This window comes from Glossina fuscipes, unplaced genomic scaffold (assembly GCF_014805625.2).
Source record: "Glossina fuscipes isolate IAEA_lab_2018 unplaced genomic scaffold, Yale_Gfus_2 133, whole genome shotgun sequence".
Taxonomy (NCBI): Eukaryota; Metazoa; Arthropoda; class Insecta; order Diptera; family Glossinidae; genus Glossina; species Glossina fuscipes.
This window is the reverse complement of record NW_023998476.1, coordinates 1365142-1387352: the sequence shown is the minus strand read 5'-3', so window position 1 is coordinate 1387352 and position 22211 is coordinate 1365142. Positions and strand designations below refer to the sequence as shown.

At 34.1% G+C, this 22211-nt stretch overlaps 2 protein-coding genes across 13 annotated transcripts in view; both read right to left on the bottom strand.

The window, feature by feature from the left end:
* LOC119640955 (RING finger protein nhl-1) overlaps positions 1–20838 on the bottom strand; it is an 88530-nt gene extending 67692 nt beyond the window's left edge. For 3 of the 12 annotated variants that reach the window (XM_038039342.1, XM_038039344.1, XM_038039346.1), the window contains exons 1-2: positions 20201–20535; positions 9433–9524 (exon numbers count right to left, since the gene is read on the bottom strand). The gene's annotated coding sequence lies outside the window, so the exon portion shown is untranslated. Of the gene's footprint in view, positions 1–9432; positions 9525–20200; positions 20536–20595 lie in introns of those variants that run through there. The other 9 variants (XM_038039347.1, XM_038039348.1, XM_038039336.1 and 6 more) reach the window with 8 other exon arrangements.
* Positions 874–3786, bottom strand: LOC119640957 (V-type proton ATPase 116 kDa subunit a). Its single transcript, XM_038039349.1, has 2 exons — positions 1461–3786; positions 874–1367 (listed from the first exon to the last, which is right to left on the bottom strand). The coding sequence occupies exons 1-2, from the start codon at positions 3715–3717 to the stop codon at positions 1021–1023; spliced, it is 2604 nt and encodes an 867-aa protein (XP_037895277.1). The 5' UTR covers positions 3718–3786; the 3' UTR covers positions 874–1020.
* Positions 20839–22211: the final 1373 nt, after the last annotated feature.

Here is a 22211-nt window from a genome sequence, read left to right as displayed (position 1 = left end):
AATTTACTGTAGTTATGCTTCCAGTCCAAAAAAAAACAAAAACTTGGCTATCGTCATTTGATATCAGCCGATTCGAATCGATAAGAGAAAATTCGAAGTAAGAGAAGAGTAACAACAAAAAGTTAGATGAATTTTCCAAGTTCTTCGTCCAAGCTTCAGCTTAATGATGTTAACAAAGTTTATTTGAAAAAAAATTGTGTAAAATTTGATGATTAAAAAATATTGTTTTACTTTTAACAATTCCTGGTACATTTTCTGACAGAACATACACATTCGCGTATTTGAAATATGCACAGTTTAAAAAAAAACTATTTTGCTTGATACTGCGAATAAGAATCTTATTGTTATTGCGTTTATCTTGCGAACTTATCTTTTCGCTGAATGCCAGTAAAAATTCGATGTTGAAACAAAACAAAAAAACGATTGACGTTGGAAATATTTATATTTCTTTTTAAATTATATTTATATTCTTCTTAAATGATGATCGCTCTGCGCATTTGTTTACATTCAAAGCTAGTGATAGCACTTTTTATCGCAACAAAAGATCGAAAATATTAACGACTTCCGTTCATGTTGGATATTATTTTTCACTCACGCATACGCAAATGAATATAAAAAGCAAGTGGATGTGGAGACACTTAATAAATGCTGAATAATAGTTTGTCAATTAGCTGAACGTTTTCAGTTTCAGAACGATTCGTCGTCGTCTTGTTCGCTTTCTCTTATCTTTCTGGTAGTTAAGATAAAAGGCAGACTCTATGTCACGCCTTTCGAGACCATGAGAAGTCGAACAACAAACGCACCACGAACTGGTTGATGGAAAAACGTGCAAAAGAGTATTGCATTAGTCGCCAAAATGTTATTTTTATTTCATTTTTTTTTTTTTTTTGTTTTCTTTTCTCTACCCTAGTTAATCAAAAAATTATACAGAATATATAAGTAGGAGTACATATGTGAAAAAAACACATTTAGATAAATTAAAGAAAAAAAAATTACTCAATTTTAAATTCATTACGGCTTTTAACCGGACATTGTACTCGGGGGAAATTTAAATGGCATAAATGCTTCGCCTGAACCCGCATAAAATTTCGATTGAAATTCAACCCAATGCAAACGTAACGTATGCAAGAATGCCGATAAACCTTCCATTATAACAAGGATGGCTAACGTTAAAGTCGCCCAAAATGCAAATAGAACAAAAATTACTACGCTATCCACATAACCGTGGCCACCAGCTAAACCAATTTTTAAGACCATATTCCACAGGACACTCGATAACTGATCATGCGCCAACGATAAAGCCCACAATCGTAAATACGACGCCGTATGCGATACAGATCCAAGAATGCTTTCTATGCAGTGAATACCTATTGAGAGATAATTTTTGATGTATTTCCGGATAAAATCTGTCTCTCTTTATGATGCATTTGCATGAAAAAGAGTAAATGTAAAAACATTACCTGAATGTATCCACAACTCAGCTACGTCTTCGGTTGGATCTTCTTTCTCCCTTTTTGCTGCTACGCTAATGCGAGACTGGGAAAGCTCCACATTATATACGAGAGTCCTTCGTGCGGTTGTTAAAGTAGAACGCGTGCGAGACCTACGTAGCGCAGCGCTTTTTGCTGCAATTATTCTCTTCTTTTGAGCAATTATATACAAAGGCCGACCTGCTAATAAGATTGGAATTGAAATTGTTGCAAAAATCAGTAGAACGATCTGTACAACATCCTGGCTGGAGAACATCCAGTCATTGCATTCTGGCGGTACCTCGTTACTCTTCAGCAGCAGCATATTAATAAATGTTATCAAAATTGAAGGGGCACAGGCCGAATTGTAGGGCGCTGCTATATGACCGCCGTAATTATTCCACTTAAAAAATATCATAAATACTAAATAGCAAAAGACACAGATCAAGAAAGTTATTTGCGGTATAAAGACCAAGAAGACGTCCACATAGTCTCTTTTATATGTGTAATTAACAGCTGATAAGATTAAACCGAACATCATTTGTGTTACACCCAATATAATCGCTAATTTCATTTTGAGAGAATTATACGTGGTGATGGCATGTTCTCCCGAAATATCCCAAACAGGATCCATACCAACATAGTAGGGATCGCCTAAATAATTATCAGGCCGAGCCGGATCCAGCTGAAGATGATGATTATTTTCTACGATAAATGTAGTATAATTGACGCGCCATCTAGAACCGAATATATTGAAAGATTTTGACAGGCAATCGTTATAAATAAGGCCCGTGTATATGGAAAATATTCCCATTAAAGCAATTATATAACGGCCAGCAAACATTATGGTCCATATTTCACTTGGATTTGGATCTCTGCGATTTTTTTCTATTAAACGTTTTTCTTTTATTACCATCCAAAATCCAAATGATGCCATTATAACACCGTGACCCATATCACCAAACATAACGGCGAAAAGAAAGGGAAAAGTTATAATCGTATAAGGAGCGGGATTCAGTTCGCGGTAAGCGGCAATGCCATACGCATCGATTAGATTTTGAAATCCTCTCGTAAATCGATTCAATCGAAAGTGTGTTGGTTTGTCCTCATCTCTTAAATACTTTTTGCGCAATTCCGTCACCATAGGTGGAAACATATTATCTTGGCTGTCTTTAGCGCTTTGCTGAGCTCCTACGATCAAAGCTCTTCTCACATTTCGCACTTCGGCAGTCGGGATCCAACATTCTACTTGCAAATATTTAGACATTTGCAAATGCTTAACTCTCCTCATACGATTCAGCACATAGTAGACCATAAGCATTTTTTTCAGTTTAATTTTCCATATGTAAATATCTACACCTGCTATTAATAGTATACGGAATCTATGATTTTCAGTTTGCTCAAGAATTCGATCCAAATATTTTATATCTTGATCAATATTTTGAAGGGCCAATCGTCTATCCGCTGTACCTTCGGGACATTCGAACAGCTTAATACCAAAGCCCTGGCAGACTTTTGTCAGCTTCTCTCGAATAGATGGTCCCAAAAAGTATAACATGAAGACATATTTGCGTACTAATTGAGACGATTTTCGCCCGGCCTCTTGAGGAAATGTTATTTCTTCGTGTTTTATAAAATAGTTGCCGCGTGTTATACGCCACACCATTGTCTCGAAAGCGGTAAAACGAAGTGGTGGTATAGTACCAGCAAAAAAGCTCAATTGAAATTTATCCTGCGGTTGTGCTTTACTTTTCATCTCATCATGTACTAGATCCATAATTACACTAGACGTCCATGCCATTACAGGCTCTGTGTTACGTTCACCGGTAAGAAATTCATCAGCCTTTATTATAACTTTCATGTGTTCATATAAATGATTATGTCTTCGCCTTAAACTTTCACAATTACGCTCAACATCCGTTAACTCGTCGTAAACCTCCAGCAATTGCCTTTCCATATCTCTAAGATCGATGGCTTTTGGTACCTCATCTTCATCGACATCCGGATAAAACATGACGTTTATTTTGAAATCTTCGATTTCGTCTTGTAAATGGGCAATGATACGTTGTAGATCATGGCACCGTTGTATTTCGACATTATACACATTATTAGGTATAGCGGTTTCATCGTAAATACTTCGAAACTGTACAACTCCCAAATAACCCAATTCTACGAGACAATTGAAAGCCGATTCGGTATGCAACAATATTTGGCATAACGACATCGGTTCGCTGCGAAAAAATGACATTATTCGATACCAGTGAAAAACGCTAATTAACTTCTCTAAATTAGATGGAAATTTAAATTTTTATCGAAATAAAATAATTAAATAAAATTTTTACGTTGACATATGATAAAAATTCCAAAAAAAATTAGATGTAATTCTTCTCCTTGTTCTTTTATTCAGTAAACCAACCACAGAGAGTTCGCCCAGATGTGTAAAAAGCAATGTGAATACAGAGTTCTTTGTTTGGGCCTTAGTAAAGTAGGAAATAGGTCTGGCATGTAATGTTAGTGTTTACTTATTTTAGTGTTTATTTGATTAATATCTTTTTAATTTCGCGTGTTATGCGTCCACCACATCTTTCTATTTATTTATTTTTCTAAAGTTTTATTAAGATATACATATTACTCGTCCGTCACATAGGATAGAACAGAACAGCGAGGAATAAATTCCGTTGTGTAAGAGATAATCTAGTACATGAGCTTAAAGGATCATATGAAGGAACTGATGAGGTGAGAGTAAAACGTGTAAAGAGAGTAGGTTCATAATTTTGCTGACAAGATTGCATTGTAAGCTGTTAAACTGCGAGAATGGAAAATGTCAAGAAAACTGTGATCCCGAAGACTACATATAGACAATGTGCGAATTGGGGAATGGCCAATAGAAGTGGTCTCATTCGGACAAACAAATAGGATAAGATCAGGAGATTGTAGGACTCTACATGTACATAAAGTTTTGTTTACTATGTTAATTTTGAATAAATGATCATTACCTCTCGTGTGATTAAACATCAGCTTTTAATAAGACAAATAATGTCACCTCTAAGTCCGCAGTTGATAAACCAGGCGGCTTTATTTATTTATACAAATAAAGAGTATAAACGACGACCATGGGGTGAATTATTCCATCGCAGCGCTGTCCATAGAAAGTGAGACCAAAATATATGAGAGTTGACGCTATAAAGTAAGGATCTGATTTCTAATATGTAAGGGAGAATTTTACCTGAGGAAAGTGGTTGTAAAATGGGTAAAACAGATTTACTGTCTTACACTGTAAGGATTTTCTCTTGAGGCTGAGTGCTCGCTAAGCAAATGGCTCCGACGATCGCAAGACAATCAGCCGAAAATATTATGCTAGATGGGGGATTTGAGAAGTAAACTTCTTAATTCATATTTGGAACCCAAAAGCCGCTGCCTGCAACATCGGTCTTAGATCCATTAGTAAAGATGAGCGAAAAATGTTTTCATTTAGTATTGACCAAGTTTGAGTAGCGGTGGTATACCTCTGGCGTAGGAACTGTAAACTTTCTCACTGCTAAGAACGGTGGAAAATACTGACAACCAAGAGCAATTTTGAATAATCTATGTGAATCAGTTGTTAGACTGTTGAAGTTATTAATTTCATCAGCAACAATTTTTGAGAAGGAAGGAGAGGTATCGAGTGATATGAAGTAATATATGAAAGGTAAGGCCGGATGATTCTCAAGAGATAGAATAAATAGAGTGTCCGAAATCTTGCTTGTAGAGGCATAACATTTGCCATCTGGTCCAAGCGTAGAGTGTGCAGAATTCATGCCAGCAAGCGCCGACGACGAAGGCATTTCCACTGGATTCTGTACGATTTCAAGAGGTTTTTCTTGAAATGTCCAATAAGAGCGAACAGGCGTATTCTAATTTTGGTCTGATTAAGCCAAGGTACAGTTTAGTCATGCGAGAAGGGTCAGAGCCCTAAAAAATGCTCCAAACGGATTTCAATACATTAGTGAGTTGAAAACACAGTTTGGCAATTTTGTCAATGTGGAAAGTTTCGAGTGTAGAAGAAAGCCTAAAAATCCGAACGTTTTAACAAATGCAGTAGAGAAACCACAAACGGGAAGAGGAGTAACCGTGGGAAAGGAGAGATTAATGGCTTTATCGAGTTCAGAGAGAGATATCACGTTAGCAAAAATTATCACATTCCTCATCAAGTGTTACAAAGCGATTATGGGACCAGAAGGTCCAGCAAGCTTGTCACAGAACTAGTTAAAGAGGGAGCAACGAAAGGAAGTGATACCTCCAAAAATTCTTACAGTACGCCAAAAGTCTGAGATTGACATGTCGCTATTGATACTTTCATAAAATTGTTTCCAGCCTTCGCGATTTTCCAACCTGAGGGTATAACTAACATCGGCCAAAAATTTGAAATTTATTCTAAAAGGAGATTTTTTGCACTTATTTACAACGATTCTAAGTTTGGTAGCGGAGGATAGGATTTTTTAGAAGTCTTTCGGTTCAGATCATCAGGGAAAGATTTTAAGAATCTATTAAAGAAACAACCCGAAGAGTCATTGGTTTTGATGGCATTTGAAATAAAAGAACATGGGTGAGGGACAATGGATAATAGGATATAAATCAATGCAAATTTCGATTAGACAGTGAGAACTATCTAATGTGTCGTTGAGGAGACTTAAGGAAAGCTTCAAAAAGACAAACCACGGAAATGTCACTACAATGAAGGTATTATTCAAGTTATTTTGATTTCTCACAGATGCTAGTGGAATTAAATTGCGCTATTTTCATTATTAATTAAGTGGGAATACGAGTACGAGCCAGCAGGGGGTCGCTGGTTAAGAATACCCTTGCGAAGGTCGCGAAATAAACGTTTAGCGGAGTTAATTGTAGAACCTGTTTTAGGGGACGGGTAGATATTATGTGGTTTTTGAATACTTTCAGAGATTTGAGATATATTAGAGGAATTGGTAGGATCAGTGATCATTTCGTGATCGGAAGGAAGATTGTTTTTGATGGGTGTCATAGTGTCCTGATTTGAAGATTTTATATTGGAAACGGAGATTCAAGATTTATCATCTTCTTAATTGGAACTGAGACAATAGTCTCAGCATTTGCTCGTTTGATCGTGGCTTGAGAAGTCAGTGGAGACAACTTCAGGAAACTCTCCAGTAAAAAAAAAAATATATTTTTTTTTATTTGGATGTAAGTAAGTACTCCGAGAGAAAGAGTAAGCTTGTGGCTTGACACGATTCGCTGTTTGTTTGTGTTTTCCAATTTGCTTGTATGATGGGCAAGTTTTAGAGTTAGTGCTCACCCTTACAATTGAGGCTTTTTTTAGCTTGACCGTTCGAGGAACATTCATAGTTTACGCCACACGAAGGACAAAGCGACTGACGGTTTAATCGGGAAGTTAATGCCTTCCAAACAGATGTGGAAGGATAAAACATTTCCGGAAAAACTTATGCGGACTATGACACATGAGAGATTTGATCAAATTTACGGAAGCGTATGCAAAGTTGCAGAAGACAAGTAGGGGTAGCAGAGGTGCGAATTTAAGCAGATTTTTGGGAAAGGCACTTGAGTAAATTTTAAGCTTGGTGAAATCAGAGGGGATAGAAGCAAGCCCGCGGATTTCACAGAGTTCAGATGGAATATAAACGTACGTTAAGTGAAGCATTGGCGGCAATAGAATTTGCCGTAGTCGCATCAGAGGTGATTAACTTCATTTTTTCGTTAGTCCCCAAAAAAAATCTGTAAGTTAGGGAAATCATGATATAAGTTAGGGCGGAGTTCAATTATTGGTAAAGCAATGTTTCGAGTCTCACAATACTCTACTAATAAAAAATGCCTTGGAATTTTTTTATTGGCGAACGGTATAAGCAAAAACAAAACATAGGAGGCACCAAAAAGCGATTTATCTTCGTAAACATACTTGACTACGTATAATATATATATATATATCTAAAGCGATTAATAAAAGGCTTGAGTTTCTTGAACGAAAACACCCGAGACGTTTGCATGTTGTTCAGTTATTGCACTTATAGCAATTTTATCTTGAACGATGTAAAGACAACTGGTTGCTCAAATCTTTTAAAGATCGCCAAAAATATACTACCTTCATCTCTTAACCCAAAACTGAGATAAAGCGTTAGCTTGCTTTGAATGAAGTATATTAACGTAATGTGTGCGTGTTTTTCTAAAGCAAATAAAAAAGCAGACCATAAAAATACGTAAGATTAGGATTGACGCAAAGTAGGTGCCGTTCGTCTATACACAGCTAAATTTCCATGCTTTTAAAGCCTTGGGAGGGTAGAGTAAGCTATAAGGCAAGATATAATCTCTTTAAATATATTTTGTAAAAAGAGATTCGCCGTATAAAGGGATCGAAAAAGATTTAATTAAAATATTTTAAATTGGAAAATATTCGCGAAAGTGTTTAAGAAAACCAAGAAAAATGATTCATTAACTCTTAGGATCGCATGTTATGTTTATTTTTATATACAGCAAGATATCTACGCGGGCAGCGGTTAATCTAAACAATCGTATAAATACTGCATCGTCAAGATTTATAATAAAGCGAAAAGAGAAAACATTTTTAAGCAAAAATTTCTTTTTACTTGCAGTAACGGATTCAAGGTCAATTTCAAATCTCCCGACGTTATACGGTTTACGCACACGGAATGAACATAAAACTCAATAATGATGTAAATAAAAGAGAAACCACGGAATAAAAACCAAAAAAAAGGAAAAAACATTGAAATATTTTTAAAACATACATACACTTTTAACGTACAAACATACATACGTACATAACATTTGAAAGTATATAACGTTAGTATTGTTTTACATAAATATACGGCGCACACTCTCAACCAGCTGTTAGCAACACGTACACTGCGGCGTTCATTTCTGTGAGCCCAGTCACATACTGCTAATATAAACTAATCAACCAGCCAACCCGATAATATGCGTTTTTGTTCTTTGCCTTACACTCAAAAATTACTGCTACCTATGAGTATTATAAAATGTAAGAGACTGCAGTAAGTAAATCTTGGCGATGTTTAATTTCAATTTAGCAACGCATGTACATACAATAAAATAAATTAGCAAAATCAGACTTTTTTTAAATCATTTGAAGAAAATTTTTATGTACTGTCTATGTCCTGATTCTAGCAAAAACTCGCAGTCACTACAAAAGGAAATGGAAATTTTTTGTTCAAAAAATAAAGTCGTATGTATCCAACCAATATCGGTGTTCATTGCATCTAAAAACAAGTAAGATAATTGTACTCGGTCATGACCGAATCTTTTATACCTATCACATTATATTGAAAAAGACAGCAGAAGCAAAAGTATAAATTTTTCCACTCTATGATATGAAGTGGGCACGGCTTATTTTTTCTGTGTTCAAAATGAAAGTTTTTGTCGCATAGGTGCGTGGACGTTGTAGGTGTACCCCTTTAAAAGTTTAGGTCATTTCCAAATTCTTTTGCAAATTTATAGGCGATATCCTCTACTAAATTAACTAACTAACTTTGATACACTAACTAACTAAAATTTGATACACTATCATATTGGATAGGCGTGGTTAATTTTTTCTATTTTCATACACATACTGCAACATCACGCATAAAATATTCTTTCAAATCTTTGCACATATATTTTACCTGTAGTGAGAATGAAAACAATTTTTCATTTCTTGTGAAAAACGGAAGTTTTCTCAGTTTACGTCGTGCTGCGGGTATGCCCCATTTTCAATACCAACCTAAATGCAAGAACTTTCAATGTTTCTGTCATATATGAAATCGATAGCTCCATTTTTGCAGCCAGGAGAATGTTTAAAACAGACATTAAGCAGACGGGCATACTTAATTCTATTCTCCGAAGCTTTTTTCTGAGCGTTGCAAAAGTATTGACAAAATGAATATACCCCTCATCATTCGGTGATGGATATAAAAAAAAGACTCACCGTTTTTTTTATACGCAGCAGCTAGAGATGATTATTGAAGACACCCCCGAAGGGTGTCTAAACAGTTCAGAGACCTCTGTTAACTCGTTTTTCTGTAAAAGAACAAATAAGAAAAGGGTTAGAGTACGTTTTTAAAGGAAAATTTATAATAGTTTTGTACCGGATTCTTCTACATTTTTTTTTAAATGTCTACCTCAGAGGAGTTCCTGTAACACGGCAATGGTCAAAAACAAGTCAGGAAAGAGAGGGAGCGGTAGGGAGGACATGGCCGAAGACTAGTGTGTGTCCAATCGATAAGTGTTATGCCTTTATCAACTGACCAGTGACTGTACCTACGACTAAGGTGAACTCGCCATTTTTACCTACTCGACTATTTATGCAGAAATACTACTGAGTCGGAAAAATAAGGGGAATTTGTTTTTAACCCCGAACTTCTTAATTTATTCTTCCAAATCAATTCCGTCGCCTTTATAACAGTCAAAACTGTTCCTTATTAACGATTTGGCCTGGCGGAAAGAATTCGCGACGCACAGCAACACGAAAACTGAAGAAAACTTTTAACAGCACCCTGATTTTTTAACGATTTTGAGGTGGTTTTTTCGAAATTTTCTCGATATTCTCTCGATTGATTGTTTTTCATAAAAGAAGTTCTCCATCGAATATCTCAAAATTTGAAAATGCAGGAATATCAACCAAAATCTTTGCAGAATTGTGAAGGCAGTCTTTCTGATGATTCTACACAGACGGACAAATAGAAAGGCAAACGGAGGGACATTTTTAGGTGCATTCCGAATTTGAAACTGACCAAAACAAAAAAGAAACTATATATGGTTTTTGAAATTTGGTTCTGTGCATTATAAGGGTTTTGACGTAAAACTGAAATTTTGGTATACTATGATATTGGGTAGGCGTGGTCGATTTCTGCCATTTTTGCACAGATGTTTTGGCAGCGCCAATAGAATGTACGTTCTCCTTTTTACAGGTTTACCTCTTAAAATTCGTGAGCAATGAGTCATAACCTAATATTTCTTCTCTTGGGAAGACAGACATGTTCTCAGTTTACGTGCTATTTTCAATACCAATATGCGTGCAAGAACTTTCAATGTTTCTGCCGATAAATTCATGTTTACGGACATGCTTAAACCGATTCGGAATTTGATGCTGATCAAGAACTCCAAGCTTTTTTCGTACGATTTCTTTTATGCGATAGAAAATTCAATCAAATTGGAACATAACTGACGAAGTTATCATTTGAAAAAATTTAGTGGGTTGAATGTTCACTTATCTATTTCGATATTTGATACGTATAGATTTCATCACATGACATAAGCAGTATTAACTACATATGTATTGAATTCTATAACCGCATAATTTAATTGTTGAACGCAAAAGAATTTTCAGTTCGAATTTTCTTGGAACGGATTGCGTCTCTCGTTAGGTCGGTGAGTAGGTTTTTTGCTAATGAGATAGTTGGCGACTAATCTCACGGCTTCTTTTTTGTTTGTTTTAACGAGTAGGTAAGACAAGTTTACTTGAAGGGAACCAGAGAGTTGCTTCATTTTATTCGTTCCTGATCTGTGCACGTGACAAGTTCGCTAAATAAACTGACTTTACTGAAATGATTCAATAATCCGTAATCCGATGAAATCGTAAGAGATGACAAGCAGAATCCGATTATATAGATAACATGTACGCAGGAGTCCAACTTTGCTATAAATTAGAATGTCATTTTCTTGCAATCGATGCCAATTCTGAAAATTCCCAAAATCGTCGCAAAACTGATCACCGACTACGTGGTAACTAAAAAAAATCAAATCTAGAGAAGTGCGAGATAGTATCTTCCGGTGACGAAAGCGATTTTGAACTACTTTACCACAAGAAACTTCGTGTATCGTCAGACTATGAAGGTAGTGAAGTTTTGTATGTAAAATAAGAAGTTAACTAAATAAAATGCTTAAAAATGTTCGCATGTGTATTTTCCAGATCACATTCCAAAAGATTTGAGAACTTTCCCAGTAGCCGCCAAGTCTTGTGTCTTGATTTCATTTAAAAAAGAAATCCCTTTATTTTGTAAGGTTTTGAGTTACTTTCTATGTGAGGCTTTTTTATGGGCAACATTCACCGCATAAAAAAGACTATTTTTTATAGCTACTCGTGACCTTATGTGCGGTTTTTTTATGCGTTTTGCTTTATCGCTATCCACCGCATAAAAGTAGGTTCATGCGTACTTTATAAGGTCTCCGAAGCTCCCTTCTACGCGTTGCAGACGTTTTGACAAAATGAATACACACCTCATCGCTCGGTGATGGGTGTAAATGTCTGTATTTTCCGAAAATATCTTTAAAAATCATCTAGAATATCCTTTAAGCTAAACCAATCAAAAATTGCTAGATAACGTTTCTACGATCTAACAGTGGAAATTTGAAATTAACAGCCGCTGAAATGAGACCCCTTAAGAAAACATTTAACAGAAAGATTGAAAAACATAAGCATACCAGAGCAAATACAGGCACACAATGATTTTAAATGAAAATTTGAACTTCTTCTGAACGCTTTTGGACATAATTCTTGAACATTTAAGGGATCATTTAAGTTAACAAAGAGTACGGTGAATATAAATTCACAAAGTATCATTACTCCTTAAATAAAAACACTTAATTGCTTTACTTTATCGTATTATGAACTATTTAGACCATAAATTCTCGATGCTCTTTGTTGGTTTTTATAAATTTTCTTTTATTTGTTTTACAATAAAAATATCATAAACCGGATGTCTACAAATAATGCAGAGAAAAGTTCTTGTCATTGCAGAATGATTCTGTTGTGAAAACATTTTTCATTTTGTTTCCGGTTTCTATTAATTTTAACCTCAAAAAATATATTGCTTATGCAAAGTATAATTGAATGATTGCCAACGCAGTGACAGTTACTCAATGTTAGTGCGTTTCTTGAATTAATTGAATTCATTTATCTATAATTAGACATTTTTTAAGACAATCACCACGACAGGTGCATTCTACCTGTCCTATGTCTGCAATGTATAGAAATACGCAAATATTAGTTTGAATAAACCGACCATGTTGTGATATTGATTAGTTTAGCGGATGGCCATACGTCACAATATGATTTTTTTTGATATCATTAACCTCACTTAACTGGAGAATACCCAGGCGGCGTGCTATCGCTGTCCCGCCCTTAAAAGAATTAGGCGAACAAATCGTGACAGCATTTATTGTAACTTATGTTATTGCAGGCGTCAAGACCTGGCGCGTTTCTAATCGCGTTTTCGCTAATATAATACATCGGTCAATATTCTCTGGACTAAGTATTGGAAAAGAAAATTTTTTTACGTAGACACCTCCAAAAAATGTTTAATGACTTTTCCAACAAATTAGTATTTCTATAAAACGGTTTGCCAAAATACTTGAAATTCCGACCAGTTTTCGTAACGATCTAATCACTTGATCCAAATCTTTTTCCCTGGGGTAAGTTTCTTAGATACCATAATTGCTGAGAGCGAGATCTGGCGAATATGATGGATGGGGCAGAATTTCGTAGTTCACTATATATATTTTCTCAGTTGAAGTACACAATTTCACATTGTTGCATGGCCTTTGTAATGGCTGTAATTGAATACGGTATCCCTTTTGAAGACAGTTTTTTCATCCTTTTAATACTATCAACTAGCATGCAGCGCTCAAAGCATTCGTATATATTGGAAAAAAAAATGTTCGTCTTTTAATGCAGTAAAAAATTGTTGTACCCTACACCGTTTGTGGTGGAAGGATTATGCGGAGATATGCAACCCCCAGAAAATCTTAAGATAGAATCACCCTTTGTGATTCCGATTAGGCACCACTTTCTTAATCGAACTAACCTTGTCTGCCCGTCTGACTGTTCCTTTTGTTGTGTTCATTCTGCAGGTCGCAATTTCGAAATGATTTTTATGACATTTGGTACATCGATATGTGTTGATCTAAGAACGAACTTTATTGAAAATGATACGGATGGGACTGTTTTTTCGATCATTTTCCATTTTTTTCTGTTTAAAACGTTAATTGGACGAATTACACGAATAACTGTACTAAACGAAATTACGTAGGGTATATAATGGAGAGCTATACTACAGTGTACCACAGTGTTTTTATTGGTTAAAAAAATTTAAATATCACGACATATGTTCAAAAAATTTATTCCATTACATTTTTCGCCTTTCATAAATAGATTTGAAAAAAAAGTCCGTCATAATCAGCTAACTCACTTAAATGACAGTGCTCTTTAAGTTACAAGTGAAATAAGCAATCACTCGTTTTTCATTTTTTTTGCTAAGAAAAAAAGTAGAGCTTTTTGTTAGTCCTACGTGGTCCAAATTTGGTAAGCAAATTTCTTTGTCACGTTACTATTTTGAGCCAGCTTTCGCTATGAAATATTGAAAAATAGACCTTTTTACCAGATAAAGCTTCACATTCCGTATGAGTTATATGAGCAGGAGTTCAAACAATTGCTCCACCCGATTCAAATTTTTAACATTAACGTAATATGTTGAAATACTGCTACTCAAGGATTTTTGAAGAAAAATTTTCAGACCAATTTAGAGTGCTGAAATATGACTACTTAGCCCCTTTTGCCGAGCAATTTTGAAAATTACAATTTTTCCCCATATAATGACTTTTCAGAATAGACCGTTGTATGGGGAGTGGTTGTAAAAATAGACAGAACCGAACCATATTTCCTAGTGTTCGTCCTTTGGTCAAACCACGTCACTTTACCAAATTCCGCAAAATACCTCAATATTGCAACCTACAGCTTGAACACAAATTTACGTGGACAGACAGCAGACAGACGAGCTTACATTATATCAGATTATGATTCTGAATTGATCGATTCTGAACCCTTTCGGGTTTGCGGGTTACATACGACCGCACTAACTTTATATCCCCTTTTTTATATTCAAAACCTTGTAAGTCGAAAACAAACAAAAAAATGTTTTTTCAGTCATTTAATGAACAAGAATTTGATTAAGCTGTTAAGTAACAATTACAGAAAAACAAATAAAAACGTCATAGTCGGACAAAACCGGACATAAGGTACTCTACAACGGTTCGCCAATTACAGTCGTTTCAATAATATTACACCAAAAATTACACATTATCTTCTTGAAAAGCCATACCTCGCATGAAAGCCCGCAAAGAAAGAAAATTTAATTTATTTCCTAAAGATATCATTATTTTTCAATTTACGTCATAAAAACCTCCAACTTACACTTTCTCTTCATATAATGGTTTGGTTTTCATGATAACTTCTATATGTGATGGGATTTAAAAAATAGACCTATGCGATCCAAATTCCACACTGCTAATTTTTTTGGTAAATTGCTAATATAGGCCAACTTTCATCATAAAATATTAAAAGTTAAATCTTTTTCTGAAAGGCTTACTATTCACGTGAAATCTTATATGGAGTGGGATCCAAAATACATGACCCAAATTCGTTAAAGTTGACTTCGTTCATCAAATATGGAAATTATTCCTTCTTATCAAATAAAGATTCAATTCTCGTGGGGACGGTTGTATGAGAGGAGTTCAGAAAATTGTCTCAATGGAACTGAAATTTTCATCCAATTTCGGATGCCGAGATACTATTACGAAATAATTGTTGTCGGAAAATTTTGAAAATTGTAACTTTCTTTATGTGAAGACTGTTTGAAATGAGACATTCTACAGCGAGTGGTCGAAAACGTTTACCGATTCGAAGCGTTCGTCCTTGCCTCAAAGAAATGCAGTGCACTAAATTTCATTTAAAATATCCCAAAAATTGTGGCTTGTAGGTTAAACACCAGCAAATTAGGCGGATAGATGGGCAGACATGATAAGATACCGAAGGTGATGTAGGGTATAAACATTTGATTACACTATAGACATACGTATACACTTTATAAAGTCTCGCACAAAATTATTTTTGCTTTTGTTTCGTTCATTCAATCTATTCGCCGTTTCATTATTATAGACTAATAATGCACGTTTAATGTCATAATTCACAATCGTTCATAATAACATACTTTTAGTTGAAATTATTATAAAAGCTCACGAAGAAGAAGAAAATATTTGCAAATCATTCCTTGAAGCAGTAACTAAAATAGAGAAACACACAAACGCGCGTACCCATTTAAACGTATAGACGAATAACAGTTTATTGTGATTTGTTATTGTAGCTGCTTTGAAAACCACAGAGACAGAAATGAATAGGGAGAGAGCATAAATTAATTCAATTTCCTTTTTTTACGCGTGTATATTCTGAACAAAATTTGTATGATGTCTTTATTTTCCGCTTGCTTGTATTCATGTTTGCATGTGTTCATTAATGAGTTTTCGTATATGCAAAACTTTCTTGGTTTAAAGTAAAATCAAATCGCTTTCTTTACTAGACAATTAATGAAACGACATCTGCCTTCGATTCTTTGGGATCTTTGCTGTAAATACGCCAAAAAGTGAGTAGAGGAAACAGTTGTACTAAAAGCAGGTGAAAGCACTATGATTTGACAAGGTCGACCCTTAAGTACCCGACAGCAGTTCGTTTAATATAATTTTTTATTTATTTTCGTCGTAAGATGTATAAAAATTACTTTTTGTTGCCTTCTAACGAGGCTTCTTCAGAATCTTCCATGAGAAATCTTATGTGCGGCAGAGTTGAAACCTGGTCCAAATTCAGGCATTTAAATCTTTTATCAAATTACTGCAGACAACAGATAAAGTTTTTATCATAAAATATTGAAAGTTAAGCTTTTTTTTCATACAAAAGCTTATTCTTCCTAACCAAGGTTATACAGGATATTGAACCATCCGAATTAAATTTTTCGCATCAATTTAGTAAATCGAGAGTGATTTTTATTGAGAACGTTTAAAAATTGCAAGTTTTGCTCATAGAATGGCGGTTTTAAAATAAGACGCTACACGGAGAATGGTCGTAAAAATGGTCTCATTCAGTCTATTTTCAATAAGGTTCGTCCTCGGGGCAAAGCCCCTTGGTTTATCAAATTTCGTCGAAATATCTCAGAACTTGCCACATAAAAGAACTTTAAACATAAAGTTACATTGAAAGACATTACACGAATAGCATGTGTTCAGGACAACAAGTTATTCTAATAGCGTCGTGGATATTTTATTTCTTTTAGGCAATTGTCACTGCGCCTTTCTAACTTTTTTCGACTAGTTGTTCTTCTCAAATAACAAATTCTTCCATTAACCAGTTAACTGTCATTCACGACAATATTCGTCACGCATCATAAGTAGCGACCGTTCGCTATTTAAATCACAATTTTAATGGAAAATGAAATCTATTGATTAATTCTAAAATATTTGGAATACTTGGAAGCCGAGCGAAAGTAAATCGGGCAAGTTTTAATATATATATATATATAATTAACTAAAATAAGTAAAAAGATTATACTCGGAAACGGTGATACCGTTAAATATCCTACACCACTTGCCTTAGTACAGGTCGTATAACCACATTTCAAAATAAATACTTTTTTTGGAAGTGGTCGTAAGAGTAAGTTAATATGTTAATAAGTTCAATATTATTGCCCGATATACTTTGTGACTGTGCGGCATATTCGTCATCGCTTAATTTTTATAATAGAGTTAAATAGTTAAAGGAGTCGACTGCGTTCGATTGGAGCTAGATGATGTGCCACCGGCTTTCATTGTTTAAACTTTTCTTAGTCTGTCATTCGTAACGAGATCGTTAATAATTAGTAGAAGAGCAAAACTAAAAAAGATATTGAAGGTGGTGGACCGGTTTTCGTTCTCAGAAACTGAGCAAGTCTACAAAGCCTCGTATTTATCAAACCAAGCCGGAAAACATAAATATCATCTTCGTTTGCTATTAACCGGAGAGCCGGCGAAAGAGTTGATTTATTAGGAAAAGAGATTTCTCTTTCTTTCTTTCTTTATCTCTCTTAAACGGCGGCAAAAACTTTTTTAATTACCTAATGGCATAAAATAAATATTGAAAATATTTTTAAACAAAATTAGTGTAATACTTTAAGAAAGGAAACAAAAATTTTGTAATAAATAGGGAACATCTGTGAAAAAACTTAATGTTTTGCTAACGTTATGCTCTTTTTATGCATTTACCATCTATCTGCTTTTGAATTGCAAAAAAAAGGAAAAAAAATTAAATAAGTAAATAAATAAAAGAAAATGTTGAACGCATGAAAGCAAGAAATGTCGCGAAAACACAAGAATCGAGAAAAGAGAAGAAGAAATAAGTAAGAAAGTTATATTCGTTCGTAGCCGAATCTCTTATACCCATCACCCTTATCCTAAGAAAGACGAAAAATTAAAAGAATTAAATTCTCATACTCCTTAGAAGAACTACATTTTCATGCTGCATAGTGCGCGAGGCTGATTTTTTCTATTTCCAAAATAAAAGGGTTTGTCGCATTAGCGTGTGGGCGTTGTACCCGTGTCCTAGGAAAGTTTAAGTGGCTGCTAAATTCTTTTACAAATTCGTAGTCAATATCTTCATTTTCACTAACAGGAGAAAGTTTACCACAGATACTACGCAGTTGCGCAGACAGAATTTATATACTTTGCGGTGACTTTGAAACTTGCGTCAGTGCCGTATAAAGGTATGGAAAAAGGCGCGTTCTTCGATGGATTTGGGCTAATTTCAATACCAACCTGCGTGCAATGTTTTTGCCGAATTTGATGTCCATAGCTTGATTTTTACGGCAACTAGAATTTGTAGAACAGACATTGCACAGACATACAAACAAGCATGCTTACTTAGATCTAGATTTTGATACTGATTAAGAATATATATACTTTGTGTGGTCTCTGATGCTTTCTTCTGGGCGTTGCAAACGTTTTGGCGAAATGAATATACCCCTCATCGTTTGGTGATGAGTATAAAAATGAACATAAAAGACTAAGATTAAAAAAAAAGAAAATCAAACTCTTAAAATAAAATGATCTAAAAATAAATTACTAAGCACTTCCACACAATGATGCACATCCACGAACAAAAAAGTATGTGCATAATGTTCATAATGATGATGATGAATACATAAGGATGAATCGTGAAATTTTCTTTTCTTTTTTTGTATTATTCTTTATTGGTTTTTAACGCAAATATGTTAAGGAATGCGTTCCTTTTATTCATTTTTTAATTTCAAATTAAATAATCTTTTCTAAATACCATTGAAAATGTTTTTTTCCTTTCATCATTAATTAAAGAAAAGAAAGTCGGTCTTTAAAAATTATATTTAACTATGATATAACGAAACAACTAACTTTACAAGTCACACGGCAGTGGGAAGAAAAAATCAATTTAATTTTGTGACTTTTGGTAGCTGCGTGGTCTAATTACCCATTTTTTAAGCATCTATCGGGCGAGGCGCATAGAAATTTGCCTGGTTATACATATAACATAGTATGATACGCAGCAGCTTAAAATGAATATTTAACATTAGGACTAACGGGTGGGTCAATTCGACCCTCTTCAAGTTTTAACTTTCGAAAAAATGATTATAAAGCTAACATATATCGTTAGTGGATCCTAGAATATTCAGTTGTAATCTGCCTACCAAGCTATGAATATTGTGCAGATGTTATTAAGTCCGTCCAATGGCAATTTGTAGCGTTTGCGCAGCGCTGCTTGTCTTGAGATCTCTTCCTGGCGCTCTTCCCATATGAGCATAAGTTAAGCGTCATTGATTCATCGTCGATCCGTAGAAGAAGGGAAATGTTTCGCATTATAGTTATGACTAAATTAATGAAGGGTGATATATTTGACCAAGGATTCTTGGATGGCGTTTCTTCTACTATTCCGTCAAGGGTGCTTCCCTTGGGACTCGCGCACTGCCGTACTCATTGTCTTCTGTGTAATCCGTTTCAGTTCCTACAATGAAATAAAAACTATAACATTGTGTCGATAGTCCGGATTTTAAGAACCAACAATTTGTATGAAAAACGAAATCCAACAATTATATCAAAATCGAAATATAAAATGTACCCAACATTGATGATTGATATGAAAAACGAAAATCCAAAATTGTATAAAAATCCAAAAAATATGTCTAACATTTTGTATGAAACGATGTAAGCTTGTCTGCCCCGTCTGTTGGATTGATATATATATATATATGCATTGAGTCGTGTACCACTATAGCATTTTTATTGGTTTTTGGTTTTGGTGTACCACTATATCGGTTCTATTGGTTTTTATTATTATTATTCCTTTCATTGCTATTACTATTATTATTGTAATTCATCTAGACAAAGTACGAAATGTTGGATTAAAGGAAAAAAGATATTGAACAGGATTTTTCATGAGGAAAGAGCTAAAATGGTTATTCTACACATATATTGCAGATACGATTACAATGTTCATAGGACTAAAAATCATATCGAAACTTCTTTCTTAATAAACAATTCGCGCTGGAGCTATTAACGAGACAAAGCTTTCGAAAATCCTTGATCTACCACATACCTAACTAAATGTCATGGAACGATTCGCACATTAATCTTCTTCTTTATGTTCAAGCAATCGTAATGACGCGCACACTCACATATGTGACTGTTCTCAAAATAAATATCGTCTGTTTCAGTTGTCTGTTAGTTAAAATGCCGTAAAATTTTCATAATTTGGCAAAAAATTTTGCATTTCGCTTATTTAAGCAAACGCACGGTCTTTATATAATCGATTTAACTCTTTTTTTCGCAAAATATTTATGTGGACAATCTGGTTATGCAGATTTACTTACATGAAATGATTCGTTTGAAATAACTTTCTCGAATTCTTTAGTTTTTCTTTAAAATATTTATTTGAAATGAAAAGCATTAAGATTTTGTGAGTTTCACGTTGGTTTCAATCGAACCACTTTTGGTTCGTCTCATTTATTAGATTGTTTTCTGTTTTAAGCTCTGAAACTGAAGACACGCGCACAAACACAAACACCTTAATATATATAAGACATTAAAGCTGACTTAAAACGAACGCACGTCACGTAACCTGGTGGATGTGTACTGTACATCGAAGAAAAATTGAAAATAAATTTGAAAAAGAGACAAAAAAAAATAATTAAAAAAGCACTATACGTAACACAAGCACCAGAATCGTGTATTACGCTCGATTTATGAATTTTTTTTTTCTTCTCACGAGATTCTCTTATTTCTGATTCCAATTTTATATATATTTTCAGTTTCTTGCGCATTTACTTTTTTTATTTTTATTTTTTATTTATTGCACGAGATCTTCTTAAATCGGGCAGTTTCAGCTGTTTTGGTAACGAATTGTGATAAAATTAAATATTAAGGAACTTTTTCTTTTTTAACATTAAAGCAAAGAAAAAAAAACAAACAGAAAGCAAGAAGAACAATGAAAGGAACTAAAACGTCTATCCGCGAGCGATTTTCAACTGAAAATGACTTTAGTGCATTTTTCTATGGTATGAGCTCTTTAAGCTGTATGGGGAAATTTATTTTTATTCATTATTTTAATTTATTTATATTTTCATTTGATTCATCTGCGAGTTTTCCTTTTCTTTTTGTTTTTGTTTTGCTTTTCCGCTTTTTCCTCCTTTTTCTTTGTAGTTGACTTTGCTGCATTTCTGACTGGCAGACCAGTTCTTGTATATGCGTTCAATATTATTTGCATATTGCATTGATATTCTTTGTCAGGCTATCTATGAGAAATATTTCTTCTTTTCATGGTACGTTTTAATTATTTCTTTTATGATGGATATATATACATATATATAGGTGAGCGCATGAATTTCAATGCATACTGTTTAGTAAATATTTATAATATAAAAAAAAATTTATTAGTTACATTTTATTGTTGTAATCTTTATGCCAACATAAACACATCTCAAGAAATTAAAATTGTTTCATTATTCTCTTCACAAAATTACATATTTACATTTATGTATATGTAATATATTTACAAGTGTTTTTATTCACATCATTATATATATATATATATATAAATATATTATAGACATATACATCTAAAAAGCAACGATATGCGTCAATGAGTTTTATAGGAATAAAGAATAAATACCCTTCGAAGAGGTCTACATTTAAGAGACCTTTACAGTGGAACCTTTGTTGATTGCCTTGAATTTCCATTAATGCAAAAGTGATCTGTTATTGTTACCATAGAAAAAGTTACTTTTTAATAGAACCTTTGCAAGCGGAGTAGTCCGAAAAATAAGCCGCTGTTATCTAAGTTTAATAAGCTACATTTTTATTTTATTATTATTATTATTATCATTATTAATTTCGCAAGAGAAATAAATTCTAAAACTAAACTCTCAAAGCACTAGCATCTAAAAGGCTATCGGCTTTTATTAAAAACTCTACTGCACTTCAGATTCGAATCAACGACCATTGAGATTCCTTGCCTCTGGCCACTCAGGCGGATACATTTTTAATTTAAGTCGCTTTTCTGAGCCAACTTCCATCCCAAGAAGCACCAAATTAGACTTTTTTATCATGTCAAAGCTAATTTTTTGTATTTTATTTGTAGGTGAAGACCTTCAGGCAATAGATCTGTTCCACACAAATTTTCTACGTTCAAGGAATTTGCCAAATATTATACTTCACCAATTTTTTCAAAAAACAATAAAAATCGCAACTTGTATTCATGTGTTATATAAGACTCAATCTTCCCCCATCCTTTTTCAAGAGTTCATACTTGGACTAAAACTAGTTAGAGAGTATACCAAATATCATTAAACTACTTTGAAAAAAGCGTTCAAGACAGAAATGATA